Raw genomic sequence first — 20,718 nt, 5'->3', positions numbered from 1 at the left:
GAAATATGAAAAGATAATATGATGCCTCAAAAATTAGAAATATGAAAAGATAATAGGATGCCTCAAAAATTAGCAAAAACTATCTAGCGACAGAGTCCAATGAAATTAATATGGGTTAAACTGCCTGATAAAGAATGCAAATAAATGCTTATTTTAGAAAACCTCAATTAAATCTAAAAGAGTACATATAATCAGTTAAATGAAGTTAGGGAAACAATTCAGGATATGAAGGAGAAATGCAGCAAAAGAATAGATTTTGAAAAAAACAGAAATCATGGAGATAATAAAAACAACAAACAAACACAAAAGACCATAAGAAGAAGAAAGAATACCTGAATATGAAGACAAAAAAAAAAGGAAGAAAGGCAAAGAAACAAAGAATAGAGATCATTCAGGACCCTTAAGAGTACCACTAAAGGAGTGAATCCATATTTTTGGAATACCCAAAGATGAAGAGATGAAAGTTGACAGCATGCAAAGTCTGTTCAATAAAGTTGTAGGAGAAATTTTCCCTAATCTTGGAAAACATGTGGACATCCATGAAAAGGAGCTATTTAGGAACCAAAATAGTCATGACCAAAAAAGATTTTCATCCCAGCCATTATAGTCAAACTGTCAAAACACAAGACAAAGAAACACCCTAAAATCTGCTGGAAAAAAAAGTGTTAAGTCATATGTGAGGGTATCCCCATTAGACTGATAGCAGGTCTTAGAAGAAATCTTATAAGCCAGTGATATATTCTAATACTTAAGACAAAATAACAGCCAGATAGGAATGCTATATTTCAGAAACAAAGGAGCAATAAAGTCCTTCCAGGGTGAGCAAAAACTGAGGGAATTCATAACTACCAGACCAGACTTACAAAAGATGCTTAAGTGAGTCCTACATCCAGAAGTGAAAGAAAGATAACTATGACTGTGACAGTCTGAGAAACTATAAATCCCAGTAGAAAAGTAGACTCCCAAAAGAGAAATAGGAAAAAATTAAATATTATCTATACAATAAATCATTAAGCCATAAAAACAAGAAAGGAAGAAAAGTACAAAATATTTAAAATGACTAGAAGAAAATGAGCAAAGTAACAAGAATAAGTCCTTCCTTATCTTTCAATAATAACCTCAAAGGTAAATGAACTCAATTCTCCAATTAAGTGATACAGATTGGCTGAATAGATAAAAAAGCAAAACCCAACAGAATAGTGCCTAGAAGAAACTCATCTCACCACTAAAAACACAGAGACTTAAAAGGATGGAAAATGATATTCAAAGCAAATAAAGTAAGCAAGATTGGCTATGTTTTATATCTGACAAAATGGACTTCAAAATTTTAAAAAAATGATTAAAGACAAAGAAGGGTCACTTTATAATGATCAAGGGCTCAATTAACCAGGAAGATATAACTATTATAAATCTATATGTATTTAATATCAGAGCACCCAAATTTATAAAACAAATACAGACATAAAGGGAAAAGTACACTGCAATATAATAATAGTGGTAGACTTAATACCCCACTTTCATCAGTGAACTGATGAAAAAATCAACAACAAGAAAAACCAACATGGTAACATTATCCCTTAGTTACTGTGGATTGATCAAGACTGCAATCTCCCAAACAAGTGGATAATGAAGCCTTAAATAAATGAGTCAAGTGGTATGATTTTAGGACTCCAGGAGGATCAAAACCCTCTAGCATAATTTCAGATTCTCTGGGAGCTAAGACAAAGATCTTCTCTGGGCAGCCCATATTTATTTAGTTATCAAAAAAAGAGAGAGGAATACTGAAGAAAGGTGGGAACTGATCAAGGATTTCTCCAAGTAAGATATTATGTTAATTTAGGAGAATTATCTCCAGGAATGTCTCCATCCAAGAGTGAGATGCCTGCAGCAACAGTATCTAGTTAATTGAGGTTGGAGCCAGGTGTCCTTAACTATGGCCTTGTCTTGTCCTCTGGGGCATCACAGCTTCACACACCATTAGAGGCCTCAGTCAGGACCAGTGACTCATAGAGGTTCACTTATTATGAGTCTGTTGCCCATCTCCAGACAACAGGCCTAGGCCTTGGACAGACTCAAAAGTAAACATGGAAAGCCAACTGATTAATATTAAATCCTACTCAGAGGTGCTTTGTAGTGGTCTCCATCAAAAAACATTTCAAAGTCAAATTGCACAATAGATCAAACGGCTAAAATAGGCATTTACAGAACATCCCACCCAACAGCTGCAGAATATACACTCTTTTTATCAGCACGTGGAACTTTCTCTAAAATAGTCTGTATAGTTTTCACACAATCAAAAGAGTCCATTTGGTTTTGCCACAATAAAAACAAACCTTAACATATTCAACAAAGTTGAAATTATATTCTGATGGTTTTCTGATTGCTATTGAATACAATTAGAAGTCTATAAGAAAAGAAATTTTAGAAATTATAAAAATACATGAAGACCGAACACATTTTTGAATGAACAAAGACTAATCAAAAAATAAACAGGGAAAATTTAAAATGTCTTGAAATAAAACAGAATGAAAATGTAAAATACCAAAACTTATGGAACACAATAAAAGAAATCCTAAGAAGGAAGTTTGGGGCTGGGGATTTAGCTCAGCAGCACAGCGCCTTCCTGGCAAGTGCAAGGTCATGAGTTTGATTCCCAGTACTGGAAAAAAACAAAACAAAAAAAAAAACTAAGAAGGAAGTTTATAACAGCAAGTGCCTACATAAAAAAATATGAAAGATATCAAATAAACAACCTAACAATGCATCTCAAGACTTAGAAAAGCAAGAACTAATCCCAAAATGAATGGAAAGAAAGAAATGTCAAAGATTCCACAGAAATAAAAAGATTTGTAAAAATTATACAAAAGATCAAAAAAACAGAGGTGGGTTTTTAAAAAACAAACAAAATGGACAAATTTTAGCTAGACTACTCACTAAAAAATGAGAAAAGACAAATAAAATCAGAGGTGAAAAAGGACCCATTATGACCAAATAACAGAAATACAAAGGATTATTATGAAAAACTACATGCTAAATTGTTTGATCAATCTTGCATTCTTACATCTGGTAATCTGAGCAGCTTCATTGAAAATAACAATACATAATATAACAATCACTGTTAATTCCTATCATCTTGTTTTGAAATCTTGTATCATTTTTTATTGTTTTTGTATTGTTTTGTTTTTGCCTTCATTGTTGTTATTTTGTTATTTTTTTTCTCTTTAAAATTAAAAAAAAAAGATCTTTTGACTCAGGTACTTTCTTTCTTTCTTTCTTTCTTTCTCCCCCCCCCCTTTTTTTTGTTTCTTTCCAGTTCTGGGAATTGAACTCATGACCTTGAGCTTGCCAGGCAGGCATTGTGCCACTGAGCTAAATCCCCGCCTCTGACTCAGGTACTTTCTATCATGAAAAAAAAAAACAAAAAAAAAAACTACAGGCTAGCAAATTGGAAAACCTAGAAGAATTTGACAGTTTTTAGACATATATGATCTACCAAGATGGACCATAAGTTCATAAAAATATGAGCAGACCTATAATAAGCAAATGAGATGGAATCAGTAACAAAAAGTCTTGTAGAAAAGAAAAGCCTAGGACAGCTGGCTTTATGGCTATATTTTACCAAACTTAGAGAAGAATAAATACCAATTCTTCTCAAATTATTCCAGAGAATCAAAGACAAGAAACTCCTTCCAAATTCATTATATGAGACCACTATTATTGTATTAGTCACTTTTTCTTCAATGGGACAAAATCCCTGACATCTATGACTTAAAGAAGGAGAGGTTTATTTTGGCTAATGGTTTCAATGGGTTCAGTCCATGGTTATCTAGCTCTAATTTGGGTTCCAGAAACAGATTCTGTTTTTGTAATCAGGCATCTGCTCCTTTTTAACTCTACCATCTTAAAGAGCTTCTTAATCTCTAAATGGCTGAGCTCCCCATTTATAAAATGATAATTATAATACTATTTCATATGGTTGCTACAAGGATTAAACTGGACAGAAAGCAAAAGAGAAAATAAAGAAGGGATTATTTGTATTGGAAGTAAACAATTATAATTAACTATACCCATAATTTATATTGCTAAACCAAAAATGTAAAGAATTAAACCATAAATATCTTGGTACCTATATCAAGCTATCAACCTACAACTCTAAAATAACTTGAAAAACAAATATTCTTGCATGACCCTTAATCTCTTAGATTTTATTTTGCATAAATTAAATATCACTTATAAATACACAAATGTGGTTTACTGGGCAGCTCAGTTTTATAACCATGTTCTGGAATAAGGTACCTAAAACAGGATACTAATAAGTAAGTCAGGTATTCAATAGCAACAATAATAACTGTATTCATTCAAAATATTTCATTTCAATAATCATTTATTTGGTCCAATAAATCCTTTGAACCTTGCTAACAACAAATATTAATAGTTAGGAATGTGTTTATTCATACAATAAATATTTATTAAAGGTCTAATTAGTAAAGACTGTCCTAGACATTAGATAATTAATATGGACCCAAAATGGCTCCCTTTATTAATAGACTTACAAGTGCTAAAAAAAGACAGATAATTACACATTTTTTAAAAAAATTCACCATAGTTCAATAAAGAACTAAAATTATAAGAGAAGTATGAAATATAGTATAAAGGAAGAAGTAGCAGATTCTTAAGAAGTTCATTCATGAATTCACCAAGTATACAATTATAATATAAGCAGGTCATTTGTCATTATATTATTAAGTATAACTTTTAACATTAAATTGATATTAAGCACCTATTGCTGGACATGGTGGGATGCACCTATAATCCCAGCACTTTGGAGGCTGAGGCAGGAGGGTTGTTGGGAGTTTGAGACCAGCCTGGGTTACACAGAGAGTTCAAGGCCAGCCTGAACTGCATAGCAAGGCCCTGTCACACAAAAAACAACAAAAACCCTATTGTATGACAAGCACAGTTTAGGCATAGAGGATATCAAAGTAAATAAAACATAAAAATTCCTGCCTGCAAGGTGTATGTACCATCAGGTAGTAGAAGACAGTAAATACTTAAAATACATAGTAAGTCAGTTTGTAGTGCATGGTATGGGAAAATCCAAAGCAGGATGAGGGTATAAAGATCATAAATAGAGCTGGGCATGGTGGTGCATGCCTGTAATCCCAGCACTCCTGAGGCTGAGGCAGGAGGATCCTTTTGAGTTTGAGATCAGTCTGGGCTACAGAGTGAACTCAAGGCCAGCCTGAACTGCATAGTGAGACCCTGTCTCAAAAAGACAAAAAAATAAAAAAATAAAAATCACAAATAGAATGAGGGTTTAAATTATATTTCCAAGTTCTGACACATATCCCTTGAGAATTTGTTTTAAATCTTCCTCTAAATATAATGGATATTTTCCCTTCTTACAGGGCCTCCCTGATCAAGTTCCCACTAGGACTCATGGCCTAGTATAGTCTGGGTATTAGCTGTTAGGAATGTGATGAAATTATGCTAATTTATATTATTTCAACTTTTCAAAAAAATCTGATGACCAGTTAATTGAACAACATTTATGGATGCCTGTGGGAAGCAGGGGAAAGCTATGGAAATGGAAAATGGAGAAAAAGATATAAACTCAGAAGACAGAAAAGAGGAAAAATATTGTAAAAGGAAGTTGTGAAATGATCACCGACACACTTGAGCCTCTCTGAGGCTTTGGCATACTAAAGGTGACTGATTCTAAAATCACCCCCAACTGCTTCCCTGTACAAATTTCCAAGACAAAATATTTTATAACAAAATACAATTCATTAAAAATAACTAAGCAGCCCATACTGACTGTGCTTCACTTCCCTGAGTCATCCTACCTCAGCAAAATTATCCCATTTAAACTTGTACTTCATGATGCTTCTCTTAAAAAGCAAATGGTTGCAATCTGACAACAATCTGGTCTCGTAAATAAAACGAGGGGGGAAAAAAAACCCAAAACCCCAGACTTCCATCCTAGGCGCCTCAGGACTGCATCCTTAACTCTATTTCTCTTGCAGAACCGGAAGGAATTTTCAAAAGTAGCTCTGTGCTGATTTTGAAACATAACATAGGGGCTGGGGATTTAGCTCAGCAGCACAGTGCCTGCCTGGCACGTGCAAGGTCGTGAGTTCGATTCCCAGTACCAGAAAAAAAAAAAAAAAAAACATAACATACACATACTCTAACACATAAACATTTCAACGTATATTTGATGGCCAACTACACATCAAAACCTAAAGTGGAGTACAATGGAAAGCAAGAACCACCACAGGCCTTGACTTCATGAAGCTCGGGGATTTGAGGACAGACGTTGTGAAACAAGCGCAAAAATAAATGTACACCGACCTACTGACAGCATGAGGAACAGAAAGGTTTCTCTAAGGGAAGGAACGCCTCGCTAACCAGGCCAGAAGGCGGACAATGCTTTTCCAGTAGAGGCAGCAACATCTTTCAGGGCAACATCACTGGGCAACAGGAGTCCCGTGTGCTCACACCTTCATTTGGAGACTTCCAAACAGGGAGACCAGCAAAATGAATCAACCCACACAGAGAAGGTAGTTTTAGCTTCCATTTTAAGGGCCAAAGCCTCCCACTTCCGGGGCGCCGGAGGAACACCGGAAGCCAGGCCCGGAGAACTCACCTCGCTCTCCTGAGGTCTGCGCAGACTCAGAAGCCACCAGTGGGGGAGGGGAGCGGAGGGGGGCGAGGGGGCGGGGCCAGGAGAGACGCGGGCGGTTGTAGAGCCGAGGGCCTGCAGGGGGCGCAGGATGACGCGGCTCCTCCTTTTAATCCGGCTGTGGTTTGGGTTGCTGTTGATTCGATTCTCTCAGGTGTTGAACCAAGAGCTCAGCACAGCCAGGAGGCTGTGCGGCACCAACCTGATGAAAGAAATAGTAAAACTCTGCGGCATTACTGACTGGAACCAGTTCCAGTTTGAGGGAGAAACCCCTTTGGCACAGTTGGCTCCCCACGCCACTACGAAGGTTGGAGCCCTGGACCCCGACCAGTTGAGGAGACAGGAAACGCCTTTCCCAGGGTGGGGAAGGGTCACAGACCCAGGTAAAATCTGTACAGTTCTTCTCAGATTTGCTGTCCGGTAATGAGCTTCTGCAAGATATGGAATTTGTGTCCAATCCATAGATAAATACAAATAATTAAAAACTAGTATATAGAGGATACACAAAAACTTTCATGAAGCTTTTTTTCTTAAACTTAGAGGAAATATGTGTACACCTGTAAGTGTGCATATTTTTTATCAAAATGTTCATTTTCTAGCTTCCCCATTGTGCAATGCTTCTATCATCTGGCAAACTTTTTTGTCCTTCAAAGCCCAACTTAGGTGACATTTTCTCTATGAACTCATCGTTGATCTTTTCATAGTCATTGTTGCATTTTCCTTTCTACATAGTATCTATCATGGGCAGTTTTACTAGACTGTCATCAGGACTGGCTACATAATTGGCCCAACCCAACCTAGGGCAAGTCAAAAATATAGGGTCCTTGTTCTAAAAGTAGAGAAGGGACGAATATACAAAAATGTAAAAGCTTTTTTCTGGTCCATATCTCTTCTGCTCAAAAGCATGATCCAGTCTCCTATCAGGCTTCACTTGAAGAGAGGGGAGGAGGATGGGAAGAAAAAGAGGAACTAAGATATGTCATGTACAGGTACAAGTTGCCTATGATGAATGTGATCATTATGTATGCCTAAATTGTACCAACAAACTTAATTAAAAAAAATAAAGTTCATGTAATTGCACTTCACTTGCAAGTTCAAAGATAAAGTTATTGAGAATTTAAAGACTGGTACAATAGAACTTTAAAACCAAATGCCCACCCTGTGCAAACTGCACAAGTCTCATGTAAAGCTACCCATGTACATCACACTATCTTATGGGGATGTTTCATGTGTATTTTTACCTGCAATGCCTAGCAAAAGGCATTGCACATAATATGTGCTCAATATATATTTAATTTATACTTAATCCTTTCAGCAGTCTTTAGAAAGAATTTTTCTTTTCAGATCTATCAGTTCTTCCAACTATGTTTTTACTTTTTGTGACTAACACATTTTAGTCCCAGTATGGTTTACTATTTTTATAGAAAGTATGCTTTGTTCATATTCTACCCATAGCATAATATTTAAAATTATTACCTTTCAAAGTAGTTCACTTACTTCAATTTGGACAAATCTTGCTAAAGTCAAGACTTCTGAAATTAAGATCTGCATAAACTATCATGCCAAAAACAGATGCTTATATAGGTGACTGAAATAATGCCTAGCATACTGTAAGCACTTGTTAACTTATTTTTTAATGAATGGAACTAATAAAATTATTTCCACTCAGGTGATGAAACTTAGAGACAGAAACTATCAGTATAAATCTTGATTTCTTTCTTTTTTTTCTAGACAGTTTTATAGTTTAGGCTGGTCTTGAATTCACTATGTATCCCAGGCTGCCTTGAATTTGTGCAATCCTCCTGCCTCAGCCTCCCACGTGATGGCATTACACACCTTTGCCACCACACTGAGCCTGTATCTTAATTATTTCCACCATCAAACCTACCTACATGTAAAGTCCATGTGTTACAGTGAGGAAGTGTTTCTCCTCAAAGTGTTCTACTTGTGATTCTCAGACTTTAGTGAGTATGGAAATCATTTGGGAATCTTGTTAATACACAGGGTTTGATTCGGTAGGTCTGATGTGGGGTCTGAAATTCTACCTTTTTAACAAGTTCTCTGGGTGACGCTTATACTGCAAGCTTGTGGACACATCTTTGAATTAAAAGATCTAGTTCCTCTCCTTTTCTTCTTCCTCTTCCTTATTTTCTCCAGTCGTTTAAGACTCATTATCTTATTAATTTAAAAAGTCTTACATTGGTATAATCTTTTCAGGCATCTTATTAGACTTCATATTCTGGCACAGAATCAAAGAAAAAGTGCTACTTGCACAAGTAGCATATGTTTTCTAAATCTTCTGCACTGGAAACCTCAGCAGTCAGTCTAAACTTGCCAGGAAGTACAAGGAGTAGTAAGTTCTTCATGTTAAAAAGGGCATTTCTCTCACATCTAATTCTGCTTTCTCACCACCTATACTATAGTCAAAATTTTACCTTTGGAAGTTAAAGCTTGAATTTGCTATTTAAAGAGAGTTTGAAATCCTTTTTTCCCAATAAAGCCTACTCTGAAGACAGTTTTCTTAATAAAAAATGTTTAACTTTAAAACTCAGAGCTGATTATGGACCTGTTTTGGGTGCTATTTACACTATCCTGGAGGAATAAATGTCATTAGTTCAGTAAGAGGGAATCTGCAATGAACTACAATTTGTAGGAAATAAAAATATACCTTATATTTTGTAATTGTTATTCTCTGTCACTATGGGAACTATGTAAAGGATAATTTTGAAGCGGAAATACCACATGCCACAGTTGTTTTGAAATGTGTGAAATAAAGAAAAATGGGTTTGAGCTATAAATGTGAATTTGTATTAAAATTTTAAAAATTATTAGTCTATAAGGGAAGATAACATTTACTCTGTCCTGTTAATTTCCAGTGAATAACATAGAAGTTGCAGAGAGGTGTTTCCAATACAGAATGTGTAATTATACCATTTATTTTACATATAATGTGGCTAAAAAATTGATTAATTTTCTTAGCAGGGCGTAGAAAAGCTAAATAAAAATTAAATCCAGGCAGTTTGTTCAGTTTTAGTCTTCTGATGTTCTATTTGAGTCTGACACAGAGAAAGACAGTTTCATACACTGACATAAAAACATGCTTTTTTTCACAGGCTGGTCATATATAACATGAATCTGAAACTGTGCTTCTTGTTAGGGAATCCTGAAGGTGGAAGCCATGTCTCCAAGTCCCACCCCACAATGTGACATCATATTCTAAATTGTACCTAAGTATTTGCTCCCAAATCTTAGTATTGTACTCTTTTCCTTTCCTAGGCAGTTATTCTAATGGGGTTTTTTTGTTTGTTTTTATAAGTTTTTACAAATTAAACATTGCTTCTTGTGCATGTTTTTAAAAATATAAGTGATATTTAAGATTTGTGTCTTATTGTTGTCATGTGAAGATTTAATCAGTTCCTCCTAATTGTTCCATAGCACTCATGTGCATTCCCCACATTTTGCCCACTCTTTCAGTGACACACACTTAATCCATATAACCTTCAACTCCTTGCACTATAAGTAACACTGCAGTGAACATCATTGTATATGCCCCCTTATAGACCTGTGTGAAAACTCTGCTGGGACATACAAATATATCTAGTCGCAGAATTAGTGTGTCATGAGATGTGCATGCTTAAGTTGTTTGAGGCATGTTAGGTTATTCTTGAGAATAACTATATCAATCAATTGAGGTAGCTTTTCAGAGATGTAGTTATTCAGATTGATGTAGTTATTCAGCACAAGTCCTATGTACTCATGCTGACAACTCATATTACAGTTTTAACTCTTGCTAGTATAATATGTATGAAATGGCATCTCATTTTTGTCCTAACTTTCTCTGAATTTGAGCATCATTTCACCTGCATGTTAGCCTTTTGGCTTTTCTCTTTTTGAAAATGTCTTGTTTAGCCGGGCGGGGTGGCGCACACCTGTAATCCCAGCACTCAGGAGGCTGAGACAGGAAGATCGTTGTGAGTTCGAGGCCAGCCTGGGCAACAAAGTGAGCTCAAGGTCAACCTGAACTGCATAGAGAGACCCTGTCTCAAAACAACCAAAAAAAAAAAAAAGTCTTGTTTATATATATTGTGACCTTTTTGTTGAAATTATAGTAATTTTCCATGTTATTTGTAAAAGTTAGTTTTAAAAATTTAGATACAATAGTAGTCAGTTGTTGGATTTAGGTATCACAAATATGCTCTCCCATTTTGCCGTCTGTGTACTAGTGTTGTTTGGCTGAAAGCTTAAGCTTTTGTATAATCAAGCAATAGTATTTTACTTTATTGTTCTTACTTTTTAAATGTAAAGAAGTATTAGAGGTCCTTTTCTGATCCTATATCAACTTTACAGTTTTACTTTTCATATTATGGCCTCCATTTTTCTCAGGTCCATTTTGGTTCTGATTTAGGTAGGAATTACTGTCTTATTTTAGTTTTCTCAGTAAGTTCTATTTTTCTCTAAGTGTGGAGCTAGTTTTCTGAATACCTTCTACTAAACATTTTCCCCGTTGATGTATATAGTCACCTTTATTGTTTATTGAGCTTCCTATTCTATTTATTTGGGCTATTTGACCTTGTACCATTACTACATTATTTTTCATACTATGATTCTATAGCATGTCATTTTTCTGGGACAGCAAGTCTCCAGTGTTTTTTCCCCCTTAAGATCAACTAAGTTGGGGCTGGGGATTTAGCTCAGCAGCAAAGCGCCTGCCTGGCAAGCGCAAGGTCGTGAGTTCGGTTCCCGGTACCAGAGGGGGGGGAAAAATCAACTAAGTTGATCTGCAATCTTCATTCTTCTATAAATATTTAAGAGTATACTTGAATTTCTTTTTTTTTTTTAATCCACTTGGAATTTTAATTGAGATGCACAGGATACATAATTTGAAGAAAAGTGACATCTTTATAACAATGTCATCCCAATCAAAATCATGAAGTGGCTTTATATACTACTATTAGGATTTTAAAGTCTTCTCTTATGGAGACTTTCTACATTGTTGTCTAAGTAATTGGCTAACCCTTTATTTTGATCCATTATAAAGAGTTATGAATTATATTTTTAGTTAGTGACTATTGGATAAAGAAATGGAACTGATTTGTATAAGCAGATTTTGATCCAGAAACAATACTCAACTATTTTCATAGTTTTAATAATTTGTTGATTCTATAGGTTTTTCTTATCTCTTGGAAGTGATAGTTTTATCATTTTCTTTGTAAACTGTAGACCATTCTTTAAAAGAAAAGAGAGAGAATTGGCCAGCTCCTCTAGTCATTTTAAGTAGTAATTGTGGTGTTCCCAGTAATAATGGGAATAAGACACCCCCGTCATGATGTCTTGTTCCCAGTCTTAAAGGCATGCATTTAAATTTAATAATGTGAGTAGGTTAATGCCCTATATCTTTACCAAGATAAGGAAGCTTGCTAAGAGGTATTTTTATCATTATAAGTAGGGCTGAACTTTATTAAGGATGCTATGGTGTCCATTAGGATAAATATGATAAAAAATGGAAGATATCAAGTGTTTGTGAGCGGGTGGAGGAACTGAAATCTTAGTTTATCAGTACTAGGATTATAAACTGGTGTAGCTGCTATGCAAAAGCTTTGTACTTGCTCAAAAATTTAAACAAAATTAACATGCAATCCAGAAGTCCTAGGTATAGGCCCAAAGGACTGAAAACATATTCATATAAGAACTTGTATATGAATGTTCGTAACAGTGGTATTAGCCAAACAGTGGAGACTACCAAAATCCCCATCATTTGATAAATGAATAAACAAAATGTAATGTAGAATAACCATACAATAGAAAATTATATAGCCACAAAATGAATGAAGGAATTACATATGTTACAACACAGATGAACACAGAAAACATTATGCTAAATGAAAGAAAGCAAACATAAAAGTTCATATAGTATATGCTTCCATTTATAAGAAATATACAGAATAGACATATCCATAGAAACAAAAAAAGAAAAGTAGTGGTTGCCAGGAACTAGGGGAAAGGGGGGTGATTGTTAACAATGATCACTGTTTTTTTGTGGGGTGACAGAAATGTTTGGGAATTAGATAGTGGTGATGATTGTACAATATAGTGAATGTTTTCACAATCACTGATTTGAATTCAAAGTGCTGAATTTTACAGTACACAAATGATCTCAAAAATGTTATGAAAACTTCAAAGGTTTTAAAGTTTTTTATAGGAAAACACATTATTTTAGTTAAAAAAACATATATATTGCTTTTGAATAAACATACTTTCTATTTTTAAAAATAAGATTACTTGTTTTTAACTTCAGGTGATTTTAGTATTATATTATTAAATTTCCACCCAAGGGAAGATTTTAATAAAGTAGAATTTTTTTTTCTTGTCTCTCAATAGCCTCTACTTCTGCCTCTCAGGAAGAAGCAATAAACAGTTTGGAGATTCAGTCATTGCCTGAGTATCAGTATAAAAAGGCCAACTTGCTCCTTGATAAGACAAGAGAATTTTCTTCATCACATGATGTTTATCCACACATTCACAGAAGTGTGAAAATTCAGAAGAAAAGTACAAACAAAATTAAAGCCTCAAGTTTATTTTGGGGGAATCATCCTCAAAGGAAACGCAGAGGATTCTCAGATAAATGCTGTCTCAAAGGATGTACAAAAGAAGAACTTGCCATTGCGTGTTTTCCATATATTGATTTCTAACACTTAATGAGAGAAGGACTATCACTTGTCAATGGGATATACCAAGCACCATAAGAACTATACGAAGTTAATAAAAAGCTCACTGTATATTTCTATTTATCTTTGGTAAGTGTGCTTGTAGGTGCTATGCTTTTAATTATACCTGAATGTACTTGCAAGCACTTGACAGTGCTATTAGGAATCTTTGTACGGTATTTTCTTCAATGACTCCTTATTTTTATATCTTTAAGATGTTACTGGAGGTAGCATGATCCATGTAGACAGCAAAGAAGTGCCTCTTTGTTTCTTGTCATTATGGTTGAAAACTCTCTTAAACTGAATTTAAATGGATTATGGCATGTTATGCATTCTGCATGACGTACAGATAATGTCCCTGCTTACTGGGACATGCTTATGTACGTAAGCCAATGCATCTATCCCACGAACTTAAGAGTAGCTAATCAACTACACTCCTATTAGGAGCTCTTGTAATATAATAGCAGGTACACTTTAATTCCTTGAGTTTCATTATAGAAGGTGTGCAGATTCTCTTTACAATTGCTACTGAGGACTTAGAGTTTAGCGAATGTCAAGGTTGTAAAATCTCTCCAAGATAGCCTTTCTGCTTTGAAAGTGCTGATATTATGTGTATAAATACCTAACGTTCAATATTATTCAGAAGCTTTAGCAGAGGTTCTTTCTTTTTTGTCTTTTTGAGTCAGGGTCTCACTATGAAGTTCAGGCTGGCCTTGAACTCACTTTGTAGCCAAGGCGGTTCTTGAGCTCACAATGATCCTACTGCCTCAGCCTCCTGAGTGCTGGGATTACAGGCATGTACCACAGCCAGCAGGGTTTCTTAAAGCGTGGTCCCCAACTAAATCAGAAGCATCAGCATTTTGGGGAATCTGTTGGAAACTCAAATCTAAGGTCCCATCTCAGACTTACTAAATCAGAAACTAAGTGTGTGGAAACCAGCGACTTACATTTTTAATAGACCCTCTAGATCGTAGCTATTATGTAAACATTGTTAAAGTCATACAGTTTGTGTGCCTGTATACCTCAATACAGATGTTATAAGACTACATAGCACCAGGGTTTTGTATACGTTTTTACTTTATGTCCATATGTGAAATAATTTCAATAATACAAAGTACAGCAAAACTTAAAGACTCCAAAGTGCAGTTCCAACTTTCCATCCACTAATTAGTGAGTAAGCATCATTTGAAACTTGCTCTAATTTCTTTTCCAAGTATTTACTATAGTGGTCTTTTCAATTAAATTTTTTGTTCCTACTTGACTGTTACTTCTTAAAACAAAGGTTCTTTTCCACGTATATCTACATTATATATACCAGTGCATTAACAAATTTTACATTTTTTACCAGTTTCACAATACAAGCAGCCAGGCATGGTGGTGCATACCTATAATCCCAGCACTTGGGAGGCTAAGGCAGGAGGGTCATTGAGAGTTCAAGACCAGCCTGGGCTACAAAGTGAGCTCAAGGCCAGCCTGAACTGCATAACAAGACCTGTCTCAAAAAGACAAAACAAAATCACAATACAAGCTACAGTTACCTTTGTAAATATATAGAGCCACCCATTTAGACACCAAATGACAGATTATACCATGGTTGAATGGTGGAATAGGTAGAATAGGAATTGAGTGGTGAAATAGGTTTTAGATGAAAATGTACCATTAGTTGAGAAATGCTTATGTTTGGACTAAAATACAGTAATGCACATGTGCCACTTTGAAAATATATAGGTCTGTGGAATAGGCGTGTCATATTTAGATGAAAATGTACCATTAATTGAGAAATGGTCATGCTTTGGCTAATACACAATAATGCACATGCACCAGTTTGAAAATGCATAGGACTGTACTCATAGTTTAAGAATTAAAATGCAGTCTATTAGTGTGCTAATACATACCCATCAAAGATTGCCCAATGCATACACATCCCTACACACTTAAATAACTTGTCATTGGTTCATAGGAGTGTTACATTCATTAGCGAATTAATCCATTGATAAATTTATAGCTGAATTTTCTGTTAGGAGGTAGGGCCCAGGTGGAAGGCGTTAATCACTGGGAGCGTGCCTTTGGAGGGTATACTTTTCTCTCTGGTGTTTCCTGCTTTCTCTGCTTTGTGGCTGCCACGGGCTGAGCAGCTCTCCTCATCCAGGTCCTTCTGCCATGCCAGTCTGCCTTGGAGCCAGATTGCCACAGACTGAACCCTGACACTGTGAACCAAAAAAACTCTCCTCCTTAAAGCTGTGTATGTCAAGTGTTTTGCCCAGCAACAGGAAAGCCGATAAATACAGGCTTCTTAAAGCAGTCAGTGAGGGATGAATGAAAGTTGAGATAACTTGATGGGACCATTATCTCGACAGTCAACTTGATTGGCTTGAGAGATGCCTAGATTAGGAAAGCACACTTCCAGGTGTGTCTGAGGAGATCATAGAGGCATAAACTTGGGGACTATATCTAGGCCCTGGTCCCTTTTTCTGAATTTCTGCTTCATAGACGCCATGGTTCAAGCAGCTTTCTTTTGCCATACCCTGTCATGAGGCTTGTGCCTTTGAGCCAAGTAATCACAGATTGAATCGTCTGAAACCATAAGCCAAATTAAACCTCTTCTGCTTTAAGTTGTGGGTATGGGATATTTTGTCCCAGCAATGGAAAAGCTAATACAGAAAATTGGTACCACAAAAATGGGATTGTTGCTGTCACTATACCTATGTAGTTCAGAAGCCTTTGGGACTGTTCTGTGGGAAGAATTTGGAAAGGTTTGGACATGAAAATGAGAGAATACCTGGAATGCTTTAGGCACAGATTGATGGGTGATTCTGGTGGGAGCTCAGAAATCCAGAATGCTGATAGGAGTATCGACAGTAGAGACTGTGCTCATGAGATTTCAGGTAAGAATGAGGATTCTCTTGGGGACTGGACAGGAGACCATGCATGTTATATTCTGGCACAGAATTTTTCTATATTTTGTTCATTCTAAATTGATTTTGCAGAGGAAATTTCAAGGTAGCTCAATATTCAGGTTGTGGTACGGTTACTGATGGCTGCTTTTAGCCAGATTTCTGGTAATATTCATAGAAAAGTTTGAAAAACTTTCAGTTTGGCTTGGAAAGAAATACTTTGTAAAGCTGGGGTCAAGGAAGGTATGATTGCCAAAGGTATCTTTACAGAAAACAAATACTTTACCTGAACAACAAGAAACTGGTCTTTACAGAAAACAAACACTTTGCCCTGCACAACAAGATCCCATAAGGGCATCTCAGCAATCAACAAGATCCCACATATCACAAGTGCAAAAGTGTAAATGCTTCATTTGAGAAGAGAGCCTTGGAGCCCCCCTCTCAAGGACTGCCTAGGTTAGTGATAGTGAAACTTTTAGAAACTAAGTGCCAAACTGCAACCCCAAACCCACTTATCACAAAGTGCCAACACTGTAATTTAACCTGAATACTGAGGTTTTAGTTTAGAAAAAACAACTCTAAATTAACATCTTTTGTCTTCAAAGAAAAATACAGTAACATGCATGTCATAGCCTCCACCACCACTGGCCTAAGGAATTGGTTCCTCAGGATTAACTTCACTGGATTCAGCAATCCAGAGATTCACAGGCAGTTGCAACCATGGTCCAAGAGGGCCTAGCTACTGCTTAAACTGGCAGCAGAGTTTGGCATCATCCATGAGATGCTGGGTTTACAAGTATGCAGGATGTGAGAACTGTGGGATCATGGAAGCTTCCACTCAATTTCAATTCTATATTCATCAATCAGATGAGTACTCTCCAAAGGTCCTTCTATAAAATTTTGAAACTTAGTGTGGTGGTACTGGTAGGTGCTATGGACCTTTAAGAGATGGGGCTTGGAGAAGCCGTCCGAGTGCTGGCTTTACAGGTGTGTGCCACTATGCCCAGCTCCAATTTACTTTAGTATCTGTAATTTCTTCAATCTCTAATGTTTTTAATTTCAGTAAAGAAATTCCAACTCACAATCATGTACTTAGTTTAATACAGCACACCCATGAAGGGGACTCTGGGACTCTGGCATGTCTCTCCAACTTTTCTTTCTCTCCTTCTCCATCTCCCTCTCTGCTGCTTCCTGCTTTTGAGGTGTGGCCATGTGCTCCTAACACATTTCTACTATGTGACCATCCAGTGTTCTCAGTAGAAGCTAAAGTAATGGGGCCAGCCAATTTTGGACTTTAAATGTTAGTAAAATAAACCTTTTTTCTTTAAAAAATCAGTTGCCTCATGTACTTCATTGTGGTAACAAAAGCTAATAGTCTGTTCCATGAAAGTCATCTGAAAGCTCCATGCTTGTACCTAATAATGTCTCATCATACTTTCTAATGATTTCAAATGGATTTTCAATATATCTAATCTTGCTTGCTCATTTGATAAGTCAATATATATATTTCTGTTTACCAAGAGAGAGCAAAGCAGGATCTACTCTGCTTGGCTGTTTGTAGCCATGGTCATTTTAGCTCTACGCAAAGTATCGTTATCTTCCTATCTTAGTTAACTCCATTAAAGTTCTCTGAATCCATCAGCTAAAGTACTTTGAAAAAACCATGTCCACCAATGGTATCAATTTTATCTGTAAATGATACATTGCTGATGATCTCTGACCTGAACATCTCTGAGCAAATGTGCACTTTTACCAGTTTGTCTATAATAGAACTAGATTATATAATTTAAGACATTAAAGTCCAGCCAGCTAACAGCAGCTCTTGCCAGTATGCTTTTCCTACACCTCCAGCCTTTTAGATGGTGTACATATCCCTTCATGTTGGAATAACCTGAGGTCTGGAGGAAGAACTTCAACTTATTAATTTCCTGACCTCTTCTGATAATCTCTCATTTCAGAATAAGGAATATTTCCACTGTCCTCAGGAGCTATGCTGCAAACCAGTAAATTTTGGCAAATATCAATGAAATATACCTAAAGCAAGTCTTGTAATTAGGCACAGTTTATTCTGGCAATGTTGTCACTGACAATGTATAACATATCTTAGTCCATTTATTATTTTAATAATAAACTTTCCTTCAGTGAGTATCTTAAGTATTTTATGCACAATCTGTTTGATACCTTGTAGGGCCTTCACATTATTTTGAGATTTTTAACACCAATTGGCAAGTTTTTTAAGTTGCTAGCTTCCTACAACTTAAGCTATTTAATACAGCTATTGATCTCCTTTATTATTATTTTTTATTTTTGAGCATCACTATCTCTATGGTTTGCCCTGAGGAGATGCCATCACTACAGGGGATGCTGAGAATGGATATGGCTACTAGAGTGGAAGAAAAGGCAGAAATGAAGGGACTGTAGCACATACCAAGGTTACACAGATTAAATGTTTTAATTGTTGAGACTTCAGTTACTCATTCTTAAAAAAATTAAGATGAAGTATTTAATTCTGCAGACTTTTTTTTTTTCTTCAAGCAAAATTTGAGTGGTCTTAAATATAACAAAGGACAAAAAAGTAAGTTTATTCTAATATACTAAAAATTTTGGATAGCCATAAAGGTTGTTACAGAAAACTTCAACAAAACTTTTGCAGCGGAAGCATTCTCCGTGTACTTCAAATAGTCTTCCACTAGGTATATTCATAATTGAATGACCGGAGTGTTAGGTTTATCTTTCTCATTTTGTTTCCAATGTACTTTATTTTATTTATTTATTTATTTATTTTGTCTTTTTGAGACAGGGTCTCACTATGTGGTTCAGGCTGGCCTTGAGCTTACTTTGTAGCCTAGGCTGGTCTCAAACTCTCAATGATCGTCCTGCCTCAGCCGCCCGAGTGCTGGCTTTACAGGTGTGTGCCACTACGCCCAGCTCCAATTTACTTTAGTATCTATAATTTCTTCAATCTCTAATGTTTTTAATTTCAGTAAAGAAATTCCAACTCACAATCATATATTGCATGGTTCTATAGAATCCACTCTGAAGTTCTCATATTCTCCAAGCACCTAAAAAACTCAACTTTTTCAGTAAAAATACTGTTTTATGTTTTTCAGTGAGAAACACACCTCAACATTTCTTCTACATATATAACTGTCTGGCTGACTAACACTACGAAAGAAAAACACTTCCGAATATTTATACCATCAAACTTTGAATTTCCTGAGACCATGTAAAAGGTCCAATGAAGAAATTAGCATAACCTTAAACTGAGCACAAAAAACACTCCATGGAGAATGGCTCCCCAAATATAGAACTATACATATTTTCTAGTACCTATGCAAAATGAAATTGTCCAAATAAAAGTTAAACACCAGAAGTTGTAATTGTGGTAAAAATTTCAATTCCAAGTGTTATATTTGGGTTTTAAGAAAGCACACTATCACAGCAAACTGCAGTGTTACTGGCAGGATAGGTAACTAGCATGAAGATGTGACTACTACATATTTCCTCAATGGAAGTAGGGAATTATTTATATTAATGGCTACATAACAACACACTGATATATGTACAAACTTACAGAATTGTAAGAAAACTTTTTCACTTATTTCAAAAAAATATTAATTTGAAGAAACATTTGGCATTAATTGATACAATAATTAATTGTTTCTTATATAAGCCAACAGGATTACTCACTTTCCCATTGGACGACCCAACATCTGCAACTTAAAGGTGTACTCGAGGTTTCAGTCCATGATTGCTGGCTCCAAGGCAGAAATGGCTTGTTGGAAGAGCACAGCAGAGGAACAAGGTGCAACCCATGGCACCCAGGAATCAGACAGAGTCGAAGCCAGCACAAAAACTCACCCTTCCAGATCATATCTCTGGAGACCCACCTGTTCTTCTTAGGCCCCACATTCTAATAGTTCATTCGGCTACAAACTCATCACTAAGGCAATTCCCTGACAAGTGTAGAGCCCCCAAGATCCAACCATCTTCCAAAAGCCCCACCTTTGAACATACGAGACTTTGGAAACATTTTATATCTAAACCACAACATCAACTTAGCTGTCCAGTTTTTTTCTTGTTATATTTAGTCAGAAATAAAATTTAAAACAAACCAGCCATGCTGGCACATACCTGAAATCCTAGAATTCTTACAGGCTGAGGAAGAAGGATGTCAAGTTTGAGCTCAACCCCAGCAATTTGGCAACTTAGTGAGAAACTATCTCAAAATAAAAAAAGGGAGCAGGACTGGGTAAAGCTCAGTGCAAAGGCCTTGTTCAACTCCCAGTACCATACAAACACATAAAACATGGACACATTAACAATCCTCATTGAAAAAGAAGTCTTAGCCCAGAGATATAGTTCAGTGGCACAAGCACCTGCCAGGCAAGCGCAAGGTCCCGAGTTCAATTCCCTGTACCAAAAAAATAAAAAA

General features: G+C 36.0%; 1 protein-coding gene across 1 annotated transcript; it reads left to right on the top strand.

Annotated features, from left to right (window-relative positions):
• Nucleotides 1-6,698: 6,698 nt before the first annotated feature.
• Nucleotides 6,699-13,483, top strand: Insl6 (insulin-like 6). The gene is made up of 2 exons (XM_005388656.2): nt 6,699-7,068; nt 13,064-13,483. The coding sequence occupies exons 1-2, from the start codon at nt 6,777-6,779 to the stop codon at nt 13,372-13,374; spliced, it is 603 nt and encodes a 200-aa protein (XP_005388713.1). The 5' UTR covers nt 6,699-6,776; the 3' UTR covers nt 13,375-13,483.
• The last annotated feature ends 7,235 nt before the right edge of the window (nt 13,484-20,718 follow it).

This window comes from Chinchilla lanigera, unplaced genomic scaffold, assembly GCF_000276665.1.
Source record: "Chinchilla lanigera isolate Chin_1 unplaced genomic scaffold, ChiLan1.0 scaffold00033, whole genome shotgun sequence".
In the NCBI taxonomy this organism is placed as follows: domain Eukaryota; kingdom Metazoa; phylum Chordata; class Mammalia; order Rodentia; family Chinchillidae; genus Chinchilla; species Chinchilla lanigera.
The sequence above is the reverse complement of the archived record's forward strand: the minus strand, read 5'-3'. Positions and strand labels throughout refer to the sequence as shown.